The 26,741-nt window shown below is 41.7% G+C and overlaps 1 protein-coding gene across 2 annotated transcripts in view; it reads right to left on the bottom strand.

Annotated features, from left to right (window-relative positions):
• Positions 1 to 479: 479 nt before the first annotated feature.
• MICU2 (mitochondrial calcium uptake 2) overlaps positions 480 to 26,741 on the bottom strand; it is an 87,188-nt gene continuing 60,926 nt past the window's right edge. For both annotated transcript variants that reach the window (XM_057532810.1, XM_057532811.1), the window contains 6 exons: positions 16,372 to 16,437; positions 11,182 to 11,279; positions 6,902 to 7,073; positions 2,840 to 2,948; positions 2,245 to 2,402; positions 480 to 639 (listed from right to left, as the gene is read on the bottom strand). In XM_057532810.1, the coding sequence (XP_057388793.1) occupies positions 535 to 639; positions 2,245 to 2,402; positions 2,840 to 2,948; positions 6,902 to 7,073; positions 11,182 to 11,279; positions 16,372 to 16,437 (708 nt within the window). In that variant the 3' untranslated portion in view covers positions 480 to 534. The remainder of the gene's footprint in view (positions 640 to 2,244; positions 2,403 to 2,839; positions 2,949 to 6,901; positions 7,074 to 11,181; positions 11,280 to 16,371; positions 16,438 to 26,741) is intronic.

The following is a 26,741-nucleotide window of genomic DNA, read 5'->3' as shown; positions in this document are numbered from 1 at the left end:
TATTCTGTTTCCAGAATACTCCAGAATACTGAAATTTACATATTATTTTAAAGACAACTAACATACAGCTCACTGAAATAAAATGTACAAGAAGTCTATGAGATGTAAGGTACAGATAAGGAAACCTGAAATGTTTTAACTTAACTTGCCCTACTAGGAGCATCAGGACTGCAGAATTGATCCTGGCCTCACGTCAGCGACTCATCCTGCGCACCTGTTGACTGCTCCAGAGAACGTGCTGTGCTGCTGTGTTGACACCGGTGAATGACCAGGTTTCCCATCTTACCAAAGTCAAAGTGTTACTTCAATCCTAGGCTTTGGACAGAGTCCACTGTCTGTTTTCGTAAAAGAATACTTTCTTTTTACGAAGTTCTGTAATGAAATCTTACGAAGAAATTATTGAATCAGAAAGCAAATACAAGGCACCTTTATATTACAAAGGAAATCAATGAAGACTTAAGAAGATAACCATCTAGTACTTTAAGACATCCTAAGTTCCAACACTTGGAGCAACATAATTCCCACATTGTTTTTCTATAAAAGACCTCTTCCTGCTTGTTTCCAGACTTCTTTCACTCCTTTAATGCTTTCTTTTTTCACACATTTCCAGTATTCTTGTATACTGAGCTGTTGCGGCACCTGTTAACCAAAAATGAAAACTAAGGGTCACGGCCTGCGAGTTAAACCCAGTTCACACGCGCTTGTCGCTGCACAAGCCCCACGTTCCTCCAGAAAGGGCTGGAGGTGATGACGCTGTGACGGTGACTGCAGGAGACTGTAAACTCAAGGTAAAGGATGAGAAGTGAACGTTGAGTACGGGTCCCCCAGGGTCCCGAGAGAATGGAGGCTCCTCCCCAACAAGGTAACAAAGACTTCGTGTGGCTTTCTTTCATATGTTGGTTTTAAAATGTAATTATTTCATAATGTTTTCCTTTTATAATATTTTATAATGTTTCTGGTTTTCTGGTGAACTTCAGTTAGCTATGTGGAACAAAAATTATAAGCCTAAAACTTTGACCTAACCTTGGCTAAAATTAAAAAGAAAGAAACCATAAGTCACAATATACTTGATGAGAAGCCTTAAGAAGAAACAGTGGGCTGGCCAAAGAGTTCTTCTGGGGAAACACAAATGAACTCTTTGGCCAATCCAATAATATAGTGATATATAATATAATTCACACAAGTACTGTGTGGCTATTATTTCTCTCAGTTAAAGGAGAAAGCAAAGGTTAGAAAACATTTGGCTCCTGGTGACCATATGCACAGCATTGCTGGAAATCCACCAAGTGGAAGCAAAAGTCGATTTCAGATTATATTTATGTCCTTTTCCTATCATTGATTTGAAGCTCTTCTCTTTAATATGTTTTTGAGAAACGACAAAGAGGCTGCCGGATATGTGAAACTGTTAAGTGGAAAGGCTGGTTTAATTTCCAGAAATATGATCATTAACTATGAGGTGCTGGGTAACCACAAGCTTGTAAATCACGTCTGCTGGTGGAAATCATATTTGTTCATTTTCCGTAAATAATGTCTGCAGCAGGAAAATGAATGTGCTCTTCTAAGCTGTAAATGAACAGCTCTGTTTACATGAACCCACCGCAGTCTCTCTCCTGTTCTCCCTCCTGCCTTTCTTCTGGACTCATTACGTACTTATCATCTCCTGGAACCTTGTTTTCAACCTGCGGACGGCTTTCATGAGTGTTTCCAGCAGATTCTAAGCTAAACAAAATTTTGAGTTGGATTTGTCCCTCAGTTATAGACCAATATGTGAATTTGAGTGAATAATGATAAGAGCTAACATTTACTTCAAGTGTCTCAGCCACTACATTAAATATTTTATGCTTAACTCTCATAATAATTCTTTCTGGTAGATTCTGTTAGTTTCTCACCGTTACAGATGAGGAATCTGAGGCTCAGAAAAATTAAGTGGCTTTGCAAGATTTGGCAGTTAATACGTGACAGGGCTGGGGTTTGAGTCTAGGTGTCTAACTGCAAAGCCCAAAGTAAAATTCTAGGCTCTGACTTCTGAGTAGTGCTTCCTGATTCAGACTATTTTAAAAAGCAAAGAAAAACGGGGGATCCCATCTGTAGGAGATACTTCAGTGTTGTAACTATAGCTTATAATCTCTTTAAAAATGATGAAAACTCCATTTAAGACTATACATTTGCTCAAATTCTAGGTTTACTTCCATTCATTTAACTACATATAAACATGCAACTATTTAAAAACTCAAAATCTGTTACCCATAAACCTCGATGCATCCTGTTTTTTAACACCCCAAGAAACTCTTCATGACTGAGACACTCATCACCATCCACATCAAAGATCTTGAAGACGGCGTCCAAAATATTGTTGGAGAGTTCTTGTCCTGTTGCTACCTTCACAGCTCTCTTAAACTCCGCTACAAGGAGAAAATATAAAAACTCATCAACAATGTAAAATAGTCTAAGTGTTTATTGTTTGAGAAGTAAACACAAATCTATATGTTTATCATTTGGGAAGTAAAACAAGAACAAAAACACTCATCAAGAATGTGTTCAAATGATAAACTTGGCTGAGAAATGTCAGCAGGCTATTTTAATGTAACCAGAGTTTTGAATACAGATATTTAAATATTTCCTTCTACTTCTCAGGGGAAAGGTAAAGTAAAAGCAAAAAAGTAATTGTTAATAAATTGTTAAACAAATTGTTGTAAATCTGGAATAACCACATTGAATTCATTGAAAGGCCAATCAACTGTTTTTTCTGGTAAGTGGTCCCTTGATTGGTATCAACCAGGTGAAGAACAGAGTGATACTGTTTACAGATGATAAAAATTAAGTGATTCATATAACTTACCTAGTCTGACGGGGCGATGAGCTAAACTAAACATCTGCATGGCAATAGCAAAGTCTTCCAAGTGGGTCGCAAAGTGACAAAATGACTTGAACTCATCCAAACTAATGCTCTAATAAAATAACAAAGTGAGTTTTTATTACAATCTTGTAAACACATTAAATAATTTTACGAATACACCCGTGAGTCCTCTTTTCTGTCATAAAGCCTGTGCACTTACATCTTTCTAAGCAAGTCTATTGAAAAATCTGAGATGCAGAATAACAATACAACTATAGATTCTAGAGATTAGGAGGAACCCCAAGAGGTTAAGTGCAGGGGCCCTGGGTGTGACCGTGCAGACTGAGCACTGTGTGAGCGGGAGCGCACGGCTGGGGGCCCCGGGGCTGCGAGCGTGGGGCTGGGGGCGTGTGTTACAGCCCCGCTGTACCTCCTCAAAGGTCCTACGTGAAGTCTTAACCCCCAGCGTGGCCGTGCGTGGAGGGGGCCTTGACAGGGGTCATTAGGGCTGAGCGAGGTCTCAGGGGTGGGCCCTGTTCTGAGAGGGCTGGGGTCCTGATGAGAAGAGGGAGAGACAGCAGGGCCTCTGGTCTGAGTGTGAGCGGAGGAAAGGCTGCGTCTGCAGTAAACCAGACACTGACCTCGCTGACACCCAACCGCCTCGAACTGCTGTTAAGCCCCCGGCCTGTGGCAGCCCAAGGAGACGAATGCATCCTGTCGCGTGGCCGCCTCCTTGCTCTTGCGCCCGGGGAGGTCGGGGCTCTGGCCTGAGAGGGACCTGCCCTCTCCTCTGTGCACAGTCGGGGGCCTCGCTAAGCCGCCAGGGGCCTCTCGGGGAGACGTTCATCCTCTAAGGCTACTGAACACAACAGTCAGGCCTTGACCCTTGGCCCATCTGATTTTAAAACCTATGCACTTAAACAAGAAATAAGTTAAAGAACCTAGTTTTTCCACCGAAAAAAAAAAGAAAAGTACGAAAATTCTTATTTTGAAAGTAGATTCTTCCCTGCCTGAAAAACTTTCTCTTTGTGGAGACCTTCGGGACCATGCCCTCTGCACATGTGAGGCTGATTCAAGTTTCACTGCTTTCAGATTTTGTGAATTTGTCGGATTTTTATTTTTTAAATTTAATTTTTTGAAGAGGTAATATGCATACATGGTAAAAAAAAAAAATCCAACAATTCAGTAAGTAAAAAACGAAAAGCCTCCTTTCCTCTGTCACCCCTGTGACACACCCCTCGTGTGTCCTTCCAGAGACGCGCTCCTCGTGCCAAACACGCACAGGCGCCTGTTTCCGCGGCGGGCGCCCCCTCCACGTCTCCTGCCCGCCGTACTCTCTCAGCAGCACACGTCGGAGGGTGGCTGTTTCTCTACGTCGTGGTCTCAAAGCAGGCACTGGGCCCACCTTTCTGATTTTGGCTTCACTGCTGGTGAGAAATGGTTTGTCGTCAATGCTGCAACCTGCATGTCTGTAATTGTGAGTGAAGGTAAGCAAGCACTCTGCACTTCTATGCGCATCCGTCATCTGTGGATTTCTGCTCCGGGGCTTGAGGGGCTGGCGGGTGACCTGTTACTAGGAGGCAACTCTCCAGGGTCTCTGGCGTTTCTGCGCATCTTGTGAACAGAGGCCCAGCCACCCTTCCGCTCCAGACGGCCTTTGCAGGATGTCTGTAGAGTGAACAGCCCTGAACAGAGACGGCGTCTCCCTCGGAGCAGAGGGCAGCCTTGCCTACTGTCCGTCATGAAAGACCCAGGCTCCTCGGCTGCAGCGTGAACCCACTTCGTGAGCCTTGGGGGCAGGGGGCGGACGCAGACGTGGTGCTTGAGCTGCCTCTAAGCTGCAAATGATAAGCTTCTCTGGCTCTGAGCCAACGGGCTTGTGTCTTCTGCCGGCACCCGTCAAGTGGCACAGGCTAACTTGCAAATGACAAAATCTCAGACACTTTAGTAATTAACGCATTGATATCTGAGATCCCATCTTCTATATTAGGTAGGGTAGAATGTCAGACCCTTCAACGTTCTTGATTTTTTAAGATCTCATTATAAGTTAAAGAAATTGGTCTATTACATGTGATGCCAGTATTTCCCCCCATTTTGTTAATTTTTTTCTTTTGACTTTGATTATAATTTTGGGGGGATGAGGGAGGCAACAGACGTCTACATTTTAGGTAGTAATTTAATCAATTTCATTGAAAGCTTCTAGGTTTTTGCTTAGTATATATACCTCACTCTAAGACATTGTTTCCAAGTTTTCTTCTATACTCAGTTTCAGTTTTCTCTTTAACATTTAATTCTTTGATCCATCTAGAATTTATTTTAGAGTAATGAGTGAGGTAGAGGTTACCTTCATTTTCTCCCTCAGAGGGCCAGTGAATTGTTACCCCAGTGCCATTTATTCATAGTTCTTCTTTTACCCAACCAACTTGCAATCTGAGGTTACACATACTCAATTTCTGTATTTGTAATCTATTTCTGACTTAATATTCCATTCAACTGATTTGTCAAATTCACTGTCAGTAACACTGTTTTAGTTCCAATGTTTGGTGATGCATTTTAATATCTCAGCTTTCTTTTTTTAAAGATTTCATTTTTTTAGAGCAGTTTTAGGTTCACAGCGAAAGTACGGGGAAGGTGCAGAGATTTCCATGTACCCCCTGCCCCCTCATCAGCAGTTTCACACAGACCTGTGGCTTGTCTGGCTCCCTCTCAAGAATCCAAGGCCTTTTTATGGATGCCTGTTGGAGGTCACCAGTATCTGGTGCTCTCCTGAGACCCGCACATGTCAGGACCACGCTGCTTGGCTTCCTTGCAGTAACGTGTGGTCATGCGATCAGTCCGGCCAGTGGCCGAGTGTGATGCTTCCAGGCCTAAAGATTTAATTGCTGGAATGTGACTCACTCCTTTCTTTTCCTGCCTCTGAGGCTGGTGTTTCTAGCAGATGGGGGAGCTCCAAAGGGGCGGAGCCTCGGAGAGTGTGGGTCCCCCAGCAACTGTGTGGGCAGGGTCTCCCACCAGCCTACAAGGGATGTGCAGCATGACTGAGAAGGAAGCTCTCCCGTGTCAGCCTTGGGCTTCCAGGGCTAATGTGAAAGTGCAGCAAACCTAGGCTGTTCAGACTGTACAACATTACATTTACAGACTGATTTAAGGGACAACTGCTATGTTTATAATACTAAGACATTCTAGTCAACACAGTCTCTACAGTTAGATAAGTTTTCTTTTCTATCCGTCAAGGCTTTAAAGTTTTTTCTATATATTTCTTGTTAAATTTATTTCTAATTGTTATATATCTCTATTGCAATTATAAATGAGATCATTATATTTTATTATCTTTTTCCTCATTATAGAGATAGCTTTAAAAAAATTATATAAAAACACATGACCACTAAGAGGTAAAATAAGGTCTGGGTTTTTTTAAAAAAATAAATTTATTTATTTATTTATGGCTGCGTTGGGTCTTCATTGCTGCGCAGGCTTTCTCTAGTTGTGGTGAGCGGGGGCTACTCTTTCTTGCGGAGCGTGGGCTTCTCATTGTGGTGGCTTCTCTTGTTGTGGAGCACGGGCTCCAGGCGAGCGGGCTTCAGTAGTTGTGGCACGCGGGCTCAGTAGTTGTGGCTCGCGGGCTCTAGAGCACAGGCTCAGTAGTTGTGGTGCACGGGCTTAGTTGCTCCGCGGCATGTGGGATCTTCCCGGACCAGGGCTCCAACCCGTGTCCCCTGCATTGGCAGGCGGATTCTTAACCACTGTGCCACCAGGGAAGTCCCAAGGTCTGTGTTTTAATTTGGGGTAGTGGGACACATAATGAGGGAAATTAAAAAACAAAGAAAAAAACACACGCCCGTTTCAAAAAAAACCGTTTTGGAATAAAGTAAAAAATCACTCAAAATTTCACCACTGTCCATTAATCATTATTAACAGTTCGGCAATCATCATTTCATGCATCACACAATATAACAGAGAGTAGGTTAGTCTTGATTAATTTGGAAGTTACTTTATTGAATTATATAAACACGTCTAACTTGTTTTTTCATTTTCATCATGAGCATAATAAAAAGGTGCACCAACCTCTCCTGCGGACAGCTTCTCGCTCACATTTTTCCAATAAATGTCTTTGTTTTCAGTGTTGGTGAAAAAAAGGAGCCATTCTGCAAAGTCTTCTTTTCTCATGAAACTCAAACCTTTAGAGAACTGAAGGAACTCCATTTCTTGGACCTCCGTCTGTAAGTTTTCCATAAATCTAAATGTTAAAGTATGAGATGGATGTCAGGAACGCATGGCTTCACCTAGTGCTGTAAATGGATTGCAGGCACCTCACGCAGCACCTCCATGAGGTTCAATACGTTGCAGATTCCCTTACGTACCTTCCACGTGTTAAAAGATCTGTCCTACATGTCATGTCACAATTTAACAGAAATATACATGGGGAGCAAAAGAGGGATATTCTCATTCAATGGGAGAAGAACTGTCACTGTGAAAAATTTACTTGCTTTAGAGCCTGCATTTATTCCGCAGACGTTAAAAGTATGAAGGGGGAGTTTGATTTCAGGCTTCTACCTATGTGATAGGTAAGAATCGGTTTCCTACAACATTTTCTGAATGTACTGGATACATGAATTTATTTATCAATGCCGTGTGTCTTTGGGTCAAAGCAGAATGTTATCTAAAATTTGAAGCATTTCAAGTTTGGGCTGGTCAACTAACTCTTTTACTGATACGCTTTGTCCTCCGTTTTACTGAGTTTTACTGTACTGGGTACTGTGATGGCATCAATTGATTCTTATAAGGATTGTTAAAAGGGTGTTTTACTTGCAAATGAGTGTACAGTGATAAGGGAAGTAGAAAATATGGTATAAAAACATTACTAACTGTTCCTTTCCTTTTTCTTTTTCTTTGGGCTCTACCTGAGGCTGAAATATTATAAACTTAATTGTTGTTAAACTATCCATTGTCTGGTTTAAGCTCTTTCATCTTAACTAATTATACTACTTTTGAAGAACATTAAATATGCTTAATGATAAAATCTTGTCTCAAATTATATGTCTTGTCATGACATGAAAGTCTGGGACATGATACTGGACATAAATACCTGAATTGAATAATTTACAGTACAAAAGGCCACCAAATGCATCCTGAACAAATTAAATAGTTTATAAATTAGTGTCTTAATTGGAAGACAGTGTCATAATTGGAAACAACGGGAAAAATCTGTTTTGCTTATCTGGGTTTTTTAGGCCACGGTGTCTTGTAGAGTATTTACTACTAATTTGCAAGTTTACCAATCAAGAGTTAGTGTTGTGGTAGCTAACTATGGTATTTGCCTAGAGATATTAGTTTTCTCATTTAGAGAAACAATATTATATTTTGAAAAAAACACATATTTATGATTTAGACAAACCTGGGTTCCAGTGCGGAAATTGACAGTTTGCTAAGTGTGATTTGATGGACAAGCGATTGGACCTGAGTGTCGGGTCTGTTCCTTCACCAGTGAGATGGTGATGGTGAGACCCACTCCGTGAGGCTGTTCACAAGCTTATAGGAGATGCAGGTATAACTATTATAATAGATCATGTAACTAGACATTGGAGAGGTGAAATTCAGAGCCAGGTTTGTCTAAGTTTCGAGCAGTCACAGAGTTTCTGAAAGAGGTGGTCCTGCAGTTGCCTGCTAGGTGGTTGGGGGCATTGGGTGGGCTTTCAAGGAAGTAGTCCCCCCAGGTGACCAGAGGGACAGACGGACTTAGTAGATGCCATCTGGTGTCAAGAGAAACTTACCACTGACTGAGGGAACATGTGGATAAATTGGTTGCTTGTTTGGGTTTTTTTTGTTTTTTTGCTGTTTTTTTTTTTACTTCTACAGCTAGTCAGATTCTCCAGCTGAAATACCACTTAGCCATTTCAGTAAAAGCTAAAGTATAATTTAAGTTCTATCTCCTGGAATTTTGGTGTCTATTCATTGTTATGAAATCAACAGGTACTTTAATTGTGAAAATTCAGTTCTTTATCAGCATATGTATAGTTCAGGGGAAAAAATACTGATGCTCAGACTACCCAGGCAGCCGGCGACGGTGTCTACCCGCTCTGTGCCGGTGCCTGTTTGTCTGGTTCGACACACTAACTCTGTGTCACCTTCCCTGCCTTTCCTTGAGACTTATAAGCTGTACTTTATAAAACAATATCCTTTATCAGACAAGCTGTAAAGAGGATGCTAAGACAAAGGTCAGAAGAGAAAAGGCAAACACCTTTTTATAAGGAAGGATTATACGTTATACTCCCATAAAAACAAAACTATAAGCTCCACATAACACATACTGAAAGAACTTCCTGTGCAATTTCAGTGATTAATTTGGCCACTATAATGGTGACCAGTTAAAAATTATATATATAATTTTATATTATATTATATTATATATTCATAATATAATATAATACATGGAAGCTATTTTCTGTTACTTTACAACTTACGCAAAACGTTAGACACATGTCATGATTGCCGAATTCTAGCCCAGTAACGCTAACTTGAGGGGCGGCCCACTCCATCCAAGAGACAAGTCCCTGAAAAACTGCATTTAACGCATTCTTTGTTAATTGGATCTTTTTTAAAATTGCATAATGGTATTACAAATTTCACAGGGCCCATTCATTACAGAAACTTTAAGAAAAACTTTAAAGTAAGAATTCTAAATGAAATTATTCCCTTTAAGGAACATTAAAGTTAGAAGCAACTTTAAACAATCACTAAGCCCTACAATTTTATCTCCTAAATGTGTCTTGAAAACTCCCAGTCCAAAGTCTTTATCGCCACCCCACTGGTTCAGGGCTCCTGTCACTCCTCATCTGCAGTAGCCCAGCGGCCTCGTGTCGCATCGGATCCCCCTTGTCGTTGCCCACCATCCCACCAGAGTGACGCCCATCTGACCAGGCACCCAGCGCGGGCCCCCTGCGGGGCCTCCCTCACGGCGTAACTCAGGCTGGACCTTCTGGCGCGTGAGCCCTCGCACAGGACGCGTACGCCTCCCGGGCCTCCACCCTCACCTCGGCCCACCCCTTACGCCTGTTTATTTCTCTACCATGCCTGCCCTCTCTGATTCCTGGACGAGCCATACGTTCTCCCGCGTGTCCTTCCTCGCGCTGGTCTCCATCCCTCCCTCCCCGACCCTCTCTCCCTGGCTGATTCCTGCTCATCTGTCAAGGTCGGCGCTGGGCTGTTTCCTCCAGAAAGCTTCCTGACCTCCCACTCCAGAGGCGACCTTCTGTGCCGCCCAAAGCCCTGCCCACCTGTGACAGCACTGACCGAATGCGCTCAAATGTTCTCTGCACGTTTACTGGACGGTTCCCAGGAGGGACCAGCCCTGCGTCTGAGGCACAGCCCGGCACACAGCAGCACATGGAATGCACTCAGGCAGTCTTTAGTTAGCGGCACTGAGTTGACAAGAGGCGTCTCCTTCCTCCCAAATCGGTGCTTTTCCACCGTTCTGAGCTGCTTTCTGGTATTTGTTCTAAGACTCTGGTTAGCGGGGAGGCCTGAGAGCACAGGGTCTGGTTCTGCACGGAGTTGTTCTTGCCGGGGAGGAGGTAAACAGGACACGACTCTGCGGTGCTTACAATGCCACAGACTGTAAGTGCGATTCCCTCCCTGCAGATGAAGACGTGAGCGCGGCGAGGTCCGCAAGCTGGACTGGACCACAGACACGCTCACCACATGCCAACGCATCCACACACCCGCACTGTTCACAGCCACTTTCACGCTGTGACGGCTGAGCTGCGCAGCCAGAGCAGAGACCATACTCACTGCCTGGCCCTTTACAAAGAAGGGCTGCCGACCCCTGGGCTGGGGGCGGGGGCGGCGGGAGCAGAGCTGGGCTGTCCCGGCTGTGCCGTCTCAGCAGAGCCGGCCCCAGCTCCAGCTCCAGCTCCAGCCAACCATCAGCAGATGGCAACAGCAGGGGCCTGTCCAGTCTAGAAGGCCTGATTCTGGCCCCCGCTGGAGAAGCACCCAGCTGACCCAAAGACTCATGGCAATAACGAATGGTCACTGTTTTAAGTTGGGCTGGTTTGTCGTGAATTAAGAACTAACTGATACGAGGGGCATCTCTCTCTTCTAGCTGCAAACAGTAAGTTACTAAGAATAATTATTGTAGTCTGTAAAATGAATACTACTTTTCATAATAGGTTAGAGGTATTTTTGAGCATAGTAACTTTAGTTTACATTTCATAGGTTTTTCCTCTCAGAGATACTGTATCTGGTTTTATGGCCTGCAGTTCTGGGACATAAATAAATGTATTCAGTTGTTTCTTTATCTCTTACCTATAAAATTTCCCTAAATGAATATAAATATTTGCATTTACCTTCGAAATTCTTTATAGTGAAGTTTTCTTTCTCCTCTTTTTCCAAAGAAATGTATCTGAAGGGTTGTGTTAATTTCAGGTTCTTTCACTGTTGGTTCCTATAAAAAAATGATACAATAATTTCAAGTAATTATATAACCAAGAACAAAAAATGGATCCTGTAGCCTGGAATTCTTAGGACAATACCCACAAAGGATTCTTGTAACAACAACAAGAGGGCGAGAACAGATGTAGCCATTCTGTCTGTTACTCTGCATAACACTATTCTACATCCTGGCTCAAGCAGGAGGAAAACAACGAGGGCTAAAATACTCAAAGGACCCAAGGTGGACTTCAGCAGTGAAGACATTTTGGATCAGGCCAGAAAGAGAGCTTAGAATAGTGAGATGAGTTATTTTAAAATGTGACCCTTAGGCATTTTCTAATAAAGTAGGACTGAGACAATTAAAGCAGGGAAGTCTTGGACCTTTTGTTGAATGCTAGAAATCTGAGAAGCACTAGCTTTTCCTAATTATAAAGTTACCAGGTGAGGATTCCATTCAAGGTTATGAGAGAAGCAGATTCATAGACTCTTCCTCCTTTAAATCTCGAATAAAATAAACAAAAATAATAACAAAACAGAACTGCTAAAAAGACTATCAGCAGCAACTAAACAACAAATGGGGGTACAAACGTAAACCAAATAATTTGAAGAAGAGCATCTGGAGAAAGAAATTCAGGCACTGGACGGTCCGGCCTGCTCCCCAATCCTGCCCCCACTTCCCGGATACAGCAGCAGGTGGGCTGGCTGTCACATGGTGAGAACTCATGAAAGCCTGCGTGTAGTGGGCGAGAAGGTGGCTGGGACCGGCGAGGCTCCGAGACAGCGTGTGGGCTCAGCCAGAGGGCTTAGACTCAGGCTTCCGGACTTAGAACCTTCTGGGCACTGTTCAACTGAAGGATGATCGGGAGCCCAGAGAGGGGAATGCCCCTTGGAGGGTGGAGGGGGCTGTGGTCTAGGGCCTTTATGGGAGCACAGGAAAGGGAGCACAGTTTAGTCCTCCAGCAAGGGCTGCAGGGCAGGGCATCAAAACGTGACCACCTGCAGCTCAGAACCAGAGCTGGCCCAGGGAAGGCAGCGACAGACTTAAAAAGAGCCTGAGGTGGGATGGGGGCCCAGCCTCCCAGCCTGTGAGCAGGGCTGCATCCGCAAGCGGACTCCCTGCTCAGTCTCTGCTCGACACTGGCCGTGCGGACACGGGCACAGCTCCTGGGAGGCCAGGCAGAGACGAGTGCAGCCTCAGATTCTGGAGGGGACAGACTGCAGACACTCAGCGCAGGCAAGTCACCCACTCATCCAGCAACCAGCCGGCCACAGCCCTGGGGCCGCAGGGGGCTTGCCCGCACCTCACCCCCCCGCCACGGGGTCGGCTCATGGGGAGGAAGCGGTGGTCCCAGCGGGGCTGACTGACACAGAGCTTTCCACAGTACTGACTCTTAAAGACTTGACTTTGTGTCTACTAATTTTATAAAATAGCCACTATAAATACAAATGTGGATTTTAACTCGACTTCCACACAAGTGTGGGCAGGAAGTCATGCCTGGAGTTTTTTCTTAATTCCCATATAAATGCCCAGGAGATACACTAAAACACAAAACCGGATGTATTCTCGTTAAGGTTAGAATATGATCAGGATGTCTACCAAGAACACTATTACTAAACATTTTGGGGGGTAATTTTGTCCAATACATAAAGGAATAAACTAAGATTAATATTATTATTATTTTTTTTTTTTTTAAAGGATTTTCTTATTTATTTATTTATTTATTTATTTATTTTTGGCTGTGTTGGGTCTTCGGTTCGTGCGAGGGCTTTCTCCAGTTGCGGCAAGCGGGGGCCACTCTTCATCGCGGTGCGGGGACCGCTCTTCATCGCGGTGCGCGGGCCTTTCTCTATCGCGGCCCCTCCCGTCGCGGGGCACAGGCTCCAGACGCGCAGGCTCAGCAATTGTGGCTCACGGGCCCAGCTGCTCCGTGGCATATGGGATCTTCCCAGACCAGGGCTCGAACCCGTGTCCCCTGCATTAGCAGGCAGATTCTCAACCACTGCGCCACCAGGGAAGCCCAGATTAATATTATTGAGAGATAATTTTATACTTAGAACCACCAGGAAAATCAACAGAAAAAATAAGAAAATTCAGTAAGACAGACTGGTACAAAAACATTAAAAATTAAATAAATTTCCTGCTTAACAGCAATAATTTTTCCCTTGAGGGTAAAGAGTCCATTTATAATAGTAAAAAAGTTAAGTAATGAAATATCCCTAGGGATGCCCTTAAGAAACAAATTTCAGATGAATGAAAAAATTATATGTAAGAAAATAAAACCACAACTAAATCAGAGGATAATATAGGTTAGTATTTAACAACTGATTTTGATGTGGGGAAGGCATTTTAAAGAATGAAAGTAACTGAATAAATAAAAAGACAGCTAAACATGACTACATTAAAAATAAAAACATCTATAACCAAAACATCATAAACAAAAACAAATCTGAAAAATATTTCAATAATTTTGACAAACACTAGCTTAATATTCTTAAGTATATGAAGAAAAACCCTAAAGAAATTGCCAAAGAACAGAAACAAAAGATTTGGGTGTGAGGGAGACACAAGAGGGAGGGGATATGGGGATATATGTATACATATAGCTGATTCACTTTGGTATAAAGCAGAAACTAACACACCATTGTAAAGCAATTATACTCCAATAAAGATGTTAAAAAAAAGAAACAGAAAATTTATAAAATAAGAAACATGAATGGTGTACATTACTACCTTAAAAAACAATCTGCAATACCTTTTCCCCTGTCATACTGACACAGATTAAGAAGCAAAACAAAAAAGATACCAACCCTGGAGAGACTGCCGGCAGGCCCGTAAACTGTTACAACCTTTGTGGAAGGCAGCCAGACAATATGGGTCAAAGCCTTACAAGTAGTCATGTCTTTACCTGACAACCTGACTCTTACAGCTCTATCTTAAATTTACACGTGTAGCTATTTACTGCATCGTGTCTTCTAACAGCAAAGATTTGGAAACAGTCTTAACGACCAAGAACAGGTCAATGGTTAAAAGTGTTATATCCGGGGCTTCCCTGGTGGCGCAGTGGTTAAGAATCCACCTGCCAATGCAGGGGACACGGGTTCGAGCCCTGGTCTGGGAAGATCCCACATGCTGCGGAGCAACTAAGCCCGTGCCCACAACTGCTGAGCCTGCCCTCTAGAGCCCGTGAGCCACAACTACTGAGCCCGCCTGCCACAACTACTGAAGCCCACGCGCCTAGAGCCTGTGCTCTGCAACGAGAAGCCACAGCAATGAGAAGCCCGCGCACGGCAATGAAGAGTAGCCCCCACTCGCCGCAACTAGAGAAAGCCTGCGCGCAGCAACGAAGACCCAATGCAGCCAAAAATAAATAAATAAAATAAATCTATTAAAAAAAAAGTTAAAAAAAGTGTTATATCCATAAGATTAGATATTTGTTCATTCATTAAAAAATATTTACAGAGTATACAAGGTATGCCTGGTGCTTTACCAGGCTATGTAGATACAACTTGTGTAGGAAGGAATTAACCTTACCCAGACGTCTGGCCTTTGCCCTGGGCTGCTAGGAGATGGTCCCTAAGAGAAGGTGTCTTTGTTTACCTGGGGGCCTTGGGCCACAACAGGTAGTCCAACAATGAGATTTGGGGCGGAGGCTTTGGGCCATGCTTGACCTCTGGAAGGGCTAGAGTCTGAGGTCGGCCACGAGGACAGCCAACCAGGTTTCCATGGCTGACCCCGAAAGTCTCTGGACACCAAGGCCCTGGCTGGCACTACTCCGTGTGTGCTGCCACAGTCACTGCTGGGAAAGTCAGCGCTTTCCACACTCCCCTGGGAGAGGATGACCAGAACCTCTGGATTCTGCCTACGAGTCTCTCCCCTTGGCTGATTTTAACATGCATCCTCTCACTGTAATAAACCGTAGCCACGGACCTAACAACTTCCGGGGAGTACTATGAGTCCTTCCAATGAATTATCAGACCCAAGGTGATACTGGGGGCCCCCTGAACCTCCAACTGGCATCAGAGGTAGGGGTGGTCGTGTGGCCTGCTCCCTACCCTCACATGACCTCAGAAAGAAGAAGGATGCTCACGCTCCAGAGGACACAGACGATTAAGCAGTTACCCTAAGGAGGGGCAGGTGGTGTGACAGGACACGCAGGGAGCTGAGGACACGGGGGAGGTGCACACCCGGGGGACGGGGCACCGTTAGAGGACACGTCCGTGAAACAAGGTGAAACAAGTCTGGCATAGGGCTGCTCAAAGGGAATGAAATATAAAAAAATTGTGATTTTAATAATTTGCAAAATTTGAAGCAGACATGCTCTAAAAGATGAAATGATTTGGAAATTTAAGAAAATCTCACAGAAAGCAAACTGTGGAATTACAATTGATTAAAAGATTATCAATGGAAAATTTAAGGATATACGTTACTGGTGGGAATGAAAGTTGGTTCATTTTCTACAGAAGATATTTGCCAATATTTATCAAAGTTTACCAACAACTTTAGACATGTTCATACCTTTTGACCCAGCAAGTGAATTTCTGGGAACTTACGCCTTGGATATATTCACATATATATAAAGTGATATGATTACAGGATTATTAACTGCATTATTTGCAATATCAAAAGACTGGATACATATTAAATATCTTTCAAAGGAGGAATGGTTACATCAACAGGTACATCCATCCATACAGCAAAGTACTACGGAGCCATTAAAAAGAATGAGATATTCGGATATGGTAAGAAAAAATGGGAGGGTATGGAACAGTGTATAGTATGCTACTGCTTGTATAAAAATGGTAAAAAGAACACATGGAAATGTTTAGTTGCTTATTTACATACATGCTTATATACACATGGAATATCTCTGGAAGAATGCCCAGGACCTGGGTCATGGGGAGGAAAGTTCTGCCCTGCATACATCCTCTTGTGAGTCTTTTGAGGTCTGGATCATGTGAATGTAGAAAATCTATTTAAAATATTTAGAAAAATTAAGTTACTGTTAGTTTCCCCAACTATTTGGGAATACTTATTTGAGCAAACAGAATAGAGAAGCTACTGTAAATAACATCTGCTTGGAAATATTTAGTTTATTTGCACATACCTGGCATTCTGTTTCATTAGTTATTGTTGTCTTCAAGTCATCCTGTTTACTTATGATCTTCTGCAGCTAGAAAGAATGCAAACATGAATTTAGATGCATGTCTACTGGATTTTAAAAAACAACCTAAAAAACAGATGCTAAGTTTTTATTATAAAATGTTTACTAGTTATTTGTTAAATATTAAATTATTTTTGCATTGTAACTCCTAATATTAGTTTTTAACCCTTAGATCATATAAGAATCAAAGGAGAAAACAGATATGCAAGTATTAACATTATTATGATTTGGATCATTTGTTCTCCTAAGAAAGTTGGCTTACTTTATATATATATATATATGTGTCTGTGTGTGTGTGTGTACATATATATATATATAAAATACACATACACACACACACATATATATTCTAAAGGCATCATTGTATAAAAACTTCATGGTTACCCTCATTCTTCAAGAGAATTTTTATTCCCTTCCTTTTTTTCTCTATCTCTTCTCTTCTTTTTCTATCTCTGGTGCTTTATGGCCACATTTCAAGTACCTAGCTCTTAAAAAGCTATTCGTATCATATAAATGTTCTTCCCTTTTCTCCTTATGCATTTACAAAGCATTAAAATAATTTAAAGGCCTACATTTCTACTAATTATAAACTGTCAATAGTACCTTCAAAAAAACCCAAAAAAACCAAAAAAACAGTACCTTCAGACTGAGTATATTAAAAAACCTACCTACCTTTCAGAGTCATTTGTACCAATCCTCACATGGAAAGCAAATTAAAAAAAAAGTTTTTAAAAAAAATTAAATGTAGACAAAATCTCAAACTATGGATTCAAATCAATTAGGAGACAAACCTTCACCCATTTTTTTCTAGGCTACTTCTTTCTTAATAGTTTGAAAACTGCCACTAAATTCCAAATTAATAAAGTAGCTGCTTCTATTTTATTTATTTTAGGCATATGGTTTATCTCTAGTTCTCTAAAGCCCTGAAACTTTTCAACATTCTCCCACCCCCACTTATTTTAGGGAATAAAGTTGAAAAGCTTTCATTTGTTTTATCCTTTATTTTTTATTTATTTTTAAAATTTATTTATTTATTTATTTTATTTTTGGCTGTCTTGGGTCTTCGTTTCTGTGCGAGGGCTCTCTCCAGTTGCGGCGAGCGGGGCCCACTCTTCATCGCGGTGCGCGGGCCTCTCACCATCGCGGCCTCTCCCATTGCGGAGCACAGGCTGCAGACGTGCAGGCTCAGTAGTTGTGGCTCACGGGCTTAGCTGCTCCGCGGCATGTGGGATCTTCCCAGACCAGGGCTTGAACCCGTGTCCCCTGCATCGGCAGGCAGACTCCCAACCACTGCGCCACCAGGGAAGCCCTAATCCTTTATTTTTAAATTGACCATCAACATACTGCCAAGTTCAATACCCAAACATTTCTTGCTTTGCTTTCCACACCTCCTCTTAAAATTTTTAATATGGAAATTTCAGACATAGCAAAGAGACTCCTATAATAACCCACCATATATACATTATTCAGCTTCCACAGTTCCCAGTATCCTGCCATTCTCTGTCCAGCTATACTTCTACTACCTACTCCCGGTTCCCTTCTCAATTATTATTATTTATATCTCTTCTGGAAAAATTTTTATACACTGAAACGTACACATCTTAGCCATACAGTTTTAACCTGAGTAACCAATCCTCTGTCACAGAGCAGAACATTTCCATTCCTCAGGAAGCTTCTTGTGTCTATTCCCAGGCAATGCATTCTAGCTGCATCCCCACAAAGGCAGAATCAAATTAGTCTCACTTAGTTTATAAATTCAAGTAAATGGCATCAAGTAGTATGTGTTCCTTTGTGTCTCTTTTCACTCAGTATAATGATTTTGTGATTTATCCATGTTGTTTGCATATCAGTAGTTTGTTCTCATTTATTGCTGAGTTGTATCCCATTTGTATAAATACACCACTATTTATCCATTCACTCACTGATAGATGTTTGCATTGCTGTCTCCAGTTTTTGGCTACTGTGAATCAAGCTGCCATAAACTTTCCGTTTTCCCAGCTTTACTGAGGTATACGTAATATACAGAACATAGCACACAATAACGTATACGCTTGGACGAATTTGTACCTAGGCGTACACCCATGATACATCACCACAATCGAGGTAATAAACACATCGAGCACCTCTGTTTTTGTTTGTTTGGGTTTCGTTGGTGGTACGAACGCTTAGCGTGAGACTCAGCCTCTGAATGGGGTTCCAGGCGCAGGGCACCGTGCTGCGAACTGCACCCACTATGGCGTACAGCACAGCTCTGCCGTCAACTTCCCTGTGCGACTCTCTGTTTTTTGACATGTTTTAATATTTCTCTTGAGTAAATACCCAGGAGGGGAACAGTTAGGTCTGTGCAACTTTACAAGAAACCGCCAAACCCTTTTCCAAAGTGAATTCTCGTTCCTTCACATCCTCACCATTTGGTGTGATCAGTCTTTTTAATTTCAGCCGTTCTGTTGGAAGTACTGTACTACTTCACTGTGGTTTTAACTTGCATTTCCCTGAGAACCCATGTGGAACGCTTTTTAAAAAAAATTAAATTAATTAATTAATTAATTAATTTTTGGCTGTGTTGGGTCTTCGTTTCTGTGCGAGGGCTTTCTCTAGTTGCGGCAAGCGGGGGCCACTCTTCATCGCGGTGCGCGGGCCTCTCACTGTTGTGGCCTCTCTTGTTGCGGAGCACAGGCTCCAGATGCGCAGGCTCAGTAATTGTGGCTCACGGGCCCAGTTGCTCCGCGGCATGTGGGATCCTCCCGGATCAGGGCTCGAACCCATGTCCCCTGCATTGGCAGGCGGATTCTCAACCACTGCGCCACCAGGGAAGCCCCGATAAATATTTTTTTTTTTTTTTTAAAGCAAATTTTTTTTTTTTTAAATTTATTTTATTTATGGCTGTGTTGGGTCTTCGTTTCTGTGCAAGGGCTTTCTCTAGTTGCAGCAAGCGGGGGCCACTCTTCATCGCGGTGTGCGGGCCTCTCACTATCGCGGCCTCTCTTGTTGCGGAGCACAGGCTCCAGATGCGCAGGCTCAGTAGTTGTGGCTCATGGGCTTTGTTGCTCCGCAGCATGTGGGATCTTCCCAGACCAGGGCTCGAACCTGTGTCCCCTGCATTGGCAGGCGGATTCTCAACCACTGCACCACCAGGGAAGCCCACGTGGAGCACTTTTTCAAGTGCTATCTCCCATTTGTACATTTTCTCTCGTGAAGTTTCTGTCGTAGTCTTTTGCTTACTTAAAAAAATTTTTTTTTAAACTATTAAGTTGTAAGCATTTGTTATATATTCTAGATACAAGTCTTTTGTTAGATATGTTTGGAAAATATTTTCTCTTATCCTACAATTTGCCTATTCATTTTCTTAATAAACAGAAGTTATTAATTTTGATGATGACTACTTTATCAGTTTTTTCTTTTATGGTTACTGCTTTTAGTTCCCTAAGCAACTCTGCCTACCCTAGATTCTGAAGATATTCTCTTATATTTTTTTCCCAGAAGCTTAGTGGTTTTAGTTTTTATGTTTAGATATATAATACATCTCAAATACATTTTTGTATGTGGTGTGAGGCAGAGGTTATGACTAGTCTTTTTCATATATATATTCCATCCGTTTGTTCTAGTGTCATTTGTTGAGAAGACTTTTCCCATTAACTGATTTGGTGTCTTTAGTGAAAATTAAGTGACCACGTAAGTGTGGACTCTTCACTATCCCCCACTGTCTACTTGTCCATCCTGTGGGCGATATCACAGTGTCACTGTTACTACAGCTTTGTAGTGTCGTAAAGTCAGGTAGTGTGAGAGTCAACCAGATTTGTTCTTGTTTCTCAAGATTGATTTGAGTATTTTAGGTCCTTTGCTTTTATTTATTTATTTATTTGGGCCATGCCTCGTGGCTTGCTGGATCTCAGTTCCCCAACCAGGGGTCTTAGGCTCCCTGCAGTGAAGTGCAGAGTCCTAACCACTGGACCGTCAGGGAATTCCCAGGTCCTCTGCTTTTTTCTTTCTGTCTTTTTTTTTTTTATAAATTTATTTATTTTTTGGCTGCGTTGGGTCTTTGTTGCTGCGCACGGGCTTTCTCTAGTTGTGGCGAGTGGGGGCTACTCTTCGTTGCAGTGCGCAGGCTTCTCCTTGCAGGAGCTTCTCTTATTGCGGAGCACGGGCTCCTCCAGGCACGTAGGCTACAGTAGTTGTGGCATGCGGGCTCAGTAGTTGTGGCTCGTGGGCTCTAGAGCGCAGGCTCAGTAGTTGTGGCACATGGGCTTAGCTGCTCCGTGGCATGTGGGATCTTCCCGGACCTGGGCTCGAACCCTTGTCCCCTGCATTGGCAGGTGGATTCTTAACATTGCACCACCAGGCAAGTCCCAGGTCCTCTGCTTTTAAATATACACTTTAGGGGCTTCCCTGGTGGCGCAGTGGTTAAGAATCTGCCTGCCAATGCAGGGGACACGGGTTCGAGCCCTGGTCCGGCAAGATCCCACATGCTGCGGAGCAACTAAGCCCGTGTGCTACAACTACTGAAGCCTGCGTGCCTAGAGCCTGTGCTCCGCAACAAGAGAAGCCACTGCAAGGAGAAGCCCGCACACTGCAACGAAGAGTAGCCCCCGCTCGCCTCAACTAGAGAAAGCCTGCGCACAGAAACGAAGACCCAATGCAGCCAAAAATAAATTAACAAACACTTTAAAATAGGCTTGTCAACTTCTATAAAAGAAGACTGCTGGGATTTTGCTTGGCAAAGTTGAATCTCTAGACCAGTTTGGGAAGAACTAAATCTTCTAATCCATTAACATGGTATATTCCTCCATTTACTGAGGCCTCCTTGAATTTCTATCAGCAATGTCTGAAGTTTTTGGTGTATGTTTTTTGTTAAATTTATTTCTACTTATTTTATACCATCCAAAAAAGAACTGATCTTAATTTCATTTTCCAAATGTTTGCTACTAATTATATGGAAATACAATTGATTTTTCCATACTGATCTTCTATGCTTTGATTTTGTTGTTGGTTCCTTAGTCATATTATCTGTGAATAAAGTCAAATTTACTTCTTCTTAATATTTTTATCTATTTTCTTTTCCTGTATTGCTATTATCTCTAGAATCTCCAGTAAACTGTTAAACAGCAGAGGTAAGAAAAGACATCCTTTGCCTTGTTCCTGATTAAGGGGAAAGCATTCAGTATTTTGTGTTGCAGCATGACGGTATTTAAAAAAAATTTTTTGTAAATGCCCTTTATCAGTTTGAAGACGTTCTCTCCTATTCATACTCTGAGTTTTACCACAAAAACGCTTATTTTGTTAGATGCTCTGTCTGCATGTTCTGATATGATCATGTTGGTTTCTCCTTTATTCTGTTAATATGATGGACTGCACTGACTGATTTTCAACCATGAAATGAAATTTGTATTCCTTGGATAAATCTCACTTGGTTGTGATGTATTATTTTATATGGTGCTTGCTGTGTTTTGTTCTATCTGGTTAAGTATTTTCATACCTCTGTTCATGAGGAAAGTTGGTCTATAATTTACTTCTCCTGTTAGGTTTTTGCCAAGTTTTAGTTATCAGGGATATGCTGGTCTCATAACATGAGGGAAATGTTCCTTTTTCTTGTATTTTCTGAAAGAAACTGTGCAAACTGGGCATTTCTTCTTCCTTAAATGCTTGACAGATTTCACCAGTGAAACCATCCGAGCCTGGACATTTCTTTGTGGGAAAGTTTTTGATAACAAACCCAATCCTTTGATACGGGACTATTTAGATTTCTATCCCACCTCTTGTTTTGGTAAGTTTTGCTTTTTTAAGGCACTTGTCCAGTCAGTCATCTGAGTTATCAGGTTAATAGTCACATATGAATCAGTTGTTCACAATATTCCATTTTTATCCTTCTGATACCTCTAGGATCTCTGGTGATTTCTCTCTTTTCATTGTTAATATTGGTAATATGGATCTCCTTTTGTTGTTTGTTTTTGCTAGATCAAGTACTGAAAATTAGTCAAAATTTATCATATAATTAAAAAAACAGATGTTAGTCATAAAATGATAAATTTTTATAGAAAATTCAAAACATCTTTTTTTATTATAAGATACTTAATATTGTTATAATAATCTTCACATAGTTATTATAAATAGTTAAAAACAAACAAACAAAACAAAAAAGCAAATAGGATTAGTTCACTGAAATAAGAATTTTTTAGGAGGCTTATTACAGTATTGGCTTATTCCAATTTTGTGTAATTTAGAACAAGGGTCTGTCCTAAAGTCTACCCATGTGGGTTTAGTGCCACATAAAGCTTGTCCTGTCAGAGTCGTATCTAGAACATTTTGGTCTGGACTCAGGGAGAGTGTTACCCAGGTTCTGGTGCATGTTGAAATTACAGTGCTGTATATTTAGTTCTGTATAATAGCCCCATTTGAAACTATTTTGTATCCAGGTATCCTCTTAGGCCAAAAGGTCTCTCTGGTCTACCAAGATACTTTCTAAGATGGCTTGTGCATGATGCTGATTCATGATAGCAACGGACTAAGTGCCTCTCCTGCGACTATTCTAAGTGCTGGGATATAGTGGTTATGGAAAGATAACATCCTTGCTGTTGTTAACTTACATTCTAATGGGCCAGAGGTAACAAACAAGTGAACAAATAAATAAGAGAACTTCAGATAGTGTCAAGTGCTATGACTAGAAAAAATAAAGTAGGGTGACAGGATTCAGAGACTGCTGGGGAGGGGTTTCTGTTAGATAGGCTTATTCTGGGTAATTCTCTTTGAGGATGTGACATTTGGGTGGAGATCTGAATAACTAAAAGCTACCAAAGGAATGGGGAAAGGGCATTCCAGGTGGGGGAAAGGGCATTCTAGGTGGGGGAAAGGGCATTCTAGGTGGGGGAAAGGGCATTCCAGGTGGGGGAAAGGGCATTCTAGGTGGGGGAAAGGGCATTCCAGGTGGGGGAAAGGGCATTCCAGGTGGGGGAAAGGGCATTCCAGGTGGGGGAAAGGGCATTCTAGGTGGGGGAAAGGGCATTCTAGGTGGAGGTAAGAGCAAGGTCTGGCAGAAACAGGGGTGCTTTCTTAGAGAAACAAAAAAAGGTAAAGCTTTTATACGTAAGTGGTAAAAGAAGCAGGAAGACACATTCAAATACAAATTCTGAATGTCTAAAAAACTACGAACAAATTGACTAACTTTATATTGATCCATATTTTCAATTTCAGGCTGAAAATGAAAAGTACATAGGGTCAATTTAACTTATTTTTGCTTTCAGGATGGATCATAATAGTTTAAATTCTGGAATAAGAACACTGTTCCAAAATCAAGAAGGATAAATTCTACTGAAGGCCTTTATATTTAATAATAACTCTAGCAGGTATATTTAGCATGATAAAATTATAACCTGACTGCATTAAGAGCAGTCCTTCCTACCAGTATGGAAACAATGTGAAACCAGAGGACCACCTAAGGAGAAATTTATACTAGTAAACAGACTTGTCAGTCTATCTATTTATTGTTTAAAGAAGTTGCGCTAAAACCCTGGCACTTATCCCAATAAGCAGATGTACTATCTATCAAGGTAAAAATTAAATGGATTTACTATTACTGGCTTTGATCATTGCTGGTATTGTTTGCTACAAACTTAGATTTCCTAACACAATGACCATGGAAATGAAATAATTATTTAAATAATTAATGTAAGCATAGTTTTTTCTCCTCTATGCTGTTATTTTATTTTATTTTTTATTTTAAAAAAATTTTATTTATTTATTTTTGGCTGCGTTGGGTCTTCATTGCTGCCCGCAGGCTTTCTCTAGTTGCGGCGAGCGGGGGCTACTCTTTGTTGCGGTGCGCGGGCTTCTCATTGCGGTGGCTTCTCTTGTTGTGGAGCATGGGCTCTAGGCGCGTGGGCTTCAGTAGTTGTGGCTCGCGGGCTCTAGAGCACAGGCTCAGTAGTTGTGGCTTGCGGGCTCTAGAGCACAGACTCAGTAGTTGAGGCGCACATGGGCTTAGTTGCTCCGTGGCATGTGGGATCTTCCAGAACCAGGGCTCGAACCTGTGTCCCCTGCATTGGCAGGCGGATTCTTAAACCACTGCGCCACCAGGGAAGCCCCTCTATTACTTTTAACTTCTCCCACTTTGAGAAAATGAATTCCACAAGATCACGACCTGTTTCTCTGAACAGTACAGTGAAACCTCACGTATCTAGAGGAACACTTCAGGCAGCTCCAATCCTTGGGAATCCTCCAGCTTTCTTACTTAAGCTGAAAACCCAGAAGTAAGAAAAACCTTTTCAGCATTTGAGACAACTGTCATGAAGAGCATGTAATAAACTATACTAGAAAGTTTCTCACAATCTGTAGCCTTGTGTGCTCTAAAGCGGTGCTGACTGACCAGCAGTAACACAATGGGGCCACACAGTGATTTTACATTGAAACAAGTAAACAGACAAATCCATGTCACGGTGCTTAGCACATACTAACTACTTAGACAATCACTGATGAATTAGTGAGTACTCACATAAATGACTAATTTACGACTTTTAAAAAAAGCCTTTGAGATATGAAACAAATGGAACTCTCTTACATTGCTGGTGGGGATGCAAAATGGAACACAGATTTCGGAAAACAAAATTGGCAGCTTCTTACTTTATACTTAGCATATGACCCAGAAACTCCACTCCCACATATTTAGTTAAAGAAAACATATGTTCACCCAAGACCTGTGTATGAATATTCACAGCAGCTTTATTTATAACAGCCCCAACATGAAAACAACCAAAATGTTCATCAAGTGACTAGATAAACAGATCACATCCACACAATAAAATACTACTCAGCAATAAAAAGGAGCAAACTACTGACAAATGCAACACACAGATGAATCTGAGTGGAAACAAAGAGCACATATCAATACTCTCTGATTCCATTTATACGAAACTCCAGGAAAGGAACATATCTATGCTGGAAGAATGCAGACCACTGGCTGGTCTCCTGGGGCCAGGAGAGGGGAGGACCTGAGTGTAAGGATACAGGAGGACTTTGTGGAGAGTGGAAATGTTTTAGATCTTGACTGGGATGGTGGTGACATGAGCAATGGACTCTTTAAACAGGTACATCTGATTGTATATAAAGGATCCCTCAGATCCCTTTGATAAGGATCCATCCACAGGCTTTGCAAATTTAATTACTAAAATATTTGGTTTTATATGTAGGAAACTATCTCAAAGATTAGAAACAAACAATATAGCAAAAAAGGTCTTAAGTAGGGAATACATTTATAAATCAGTGGGATCCTACAAAAATTAGGTTTATAAATATTTAACATCTTTAGAAATTATCTGGAAGAGGGTGTATAGTGTATAAATCTAAGCATAAAGTAAATGACAAGAACAGATATGTGAGTGGGCAGTAAAGCAGCAGGTGAAATTCTCAGTGTTTCAGCTTGAAGTGTAGCAGAAACCATTTACTGCAGAAACCATTTACTGCGGCAGTGTCGGTAGTTGTTCAATTATTTTAAAAAGTTTGTTAGGGACTTCCCTGGTGGTGCAGTGGTTAAGAATCCGCCAGCCAATGCAGGGGACACGGGTTCGAGTCCTGGTACGGGAAGATCCCACATGCCGTGGAGCAACTAAGCCCGTGCGCCACAACTACTGAGCCCACGTGCCACAACTACTGAAGCCCGTGCGCCTAGAGCCCGTGCTCTGGAACAAGAGAAGCCACTGCAATGACAAGTCCACGTGCCGCAATGAAGAGTAGCCCCTGCTCGCCACAACTAGAGAAAGCCTGCGTGCAGCAAGGAAGACCCAACGCAGCCAAAAAAAAAAAAAAAGTCTGTTAATCTGGGGAGTCATTTGAAAAAATAAAGATACCTACATAACAAACATTTAAATTAACTTAAAGAAGTAACATCCATTTTAGAACCAAAGCCTTTTTTCTTTGGAGTGAAGCCACTGATTGAAATTACTGGTTATTTTTCTTGCCTAAGTATATAAAAGATAATTTATCATCTGTAGTTTCCAGTTTCATTTTTGTTAAAGTGCAGCAAAAAATATAAAGAAACAGGTGAAATTAATATCTCAAAATTATGACTTTATCACGTACTCAATACAAAAATCAAGATATTTTACATTCCTTTCTTTTTTCTTCAAAATCCAGTGTGTATTTTACATTACAAGACATTCAGATAATGTATTTCATTGGAAATACAGGCGCACATCGTTTTATTGTGCTCTGCAGATTTTGTGTTTTCTACAAACTGAAGGTTTGTGGCAACCCTGCATTGTCAGATAGTGGTTGGCATTTGTTAGCAATAAAATATTTTTAAATTAAGGCATAGACATTGTTTTTTA

Source organism: Balaenoptera acutorostrata, chromosome 18, assembly GCF_949987535.1.
Source record: "Balaenoptera acutorostrata chromosome 18, mBalAcu1.1, whole genome shotgun sequence".
NCBI classification, from domain to species: Eukaryota; Metazoa; Chordata; class Mammalia; order Artiodactyla; family Balaenopteridae; genus Balaenoptera; species Balaenoptera acutorostrata.
Note: the sequence above shows the minus strand (reverse complement) of the source record. Positions and strands in the feature narration are given on the sequence as shown.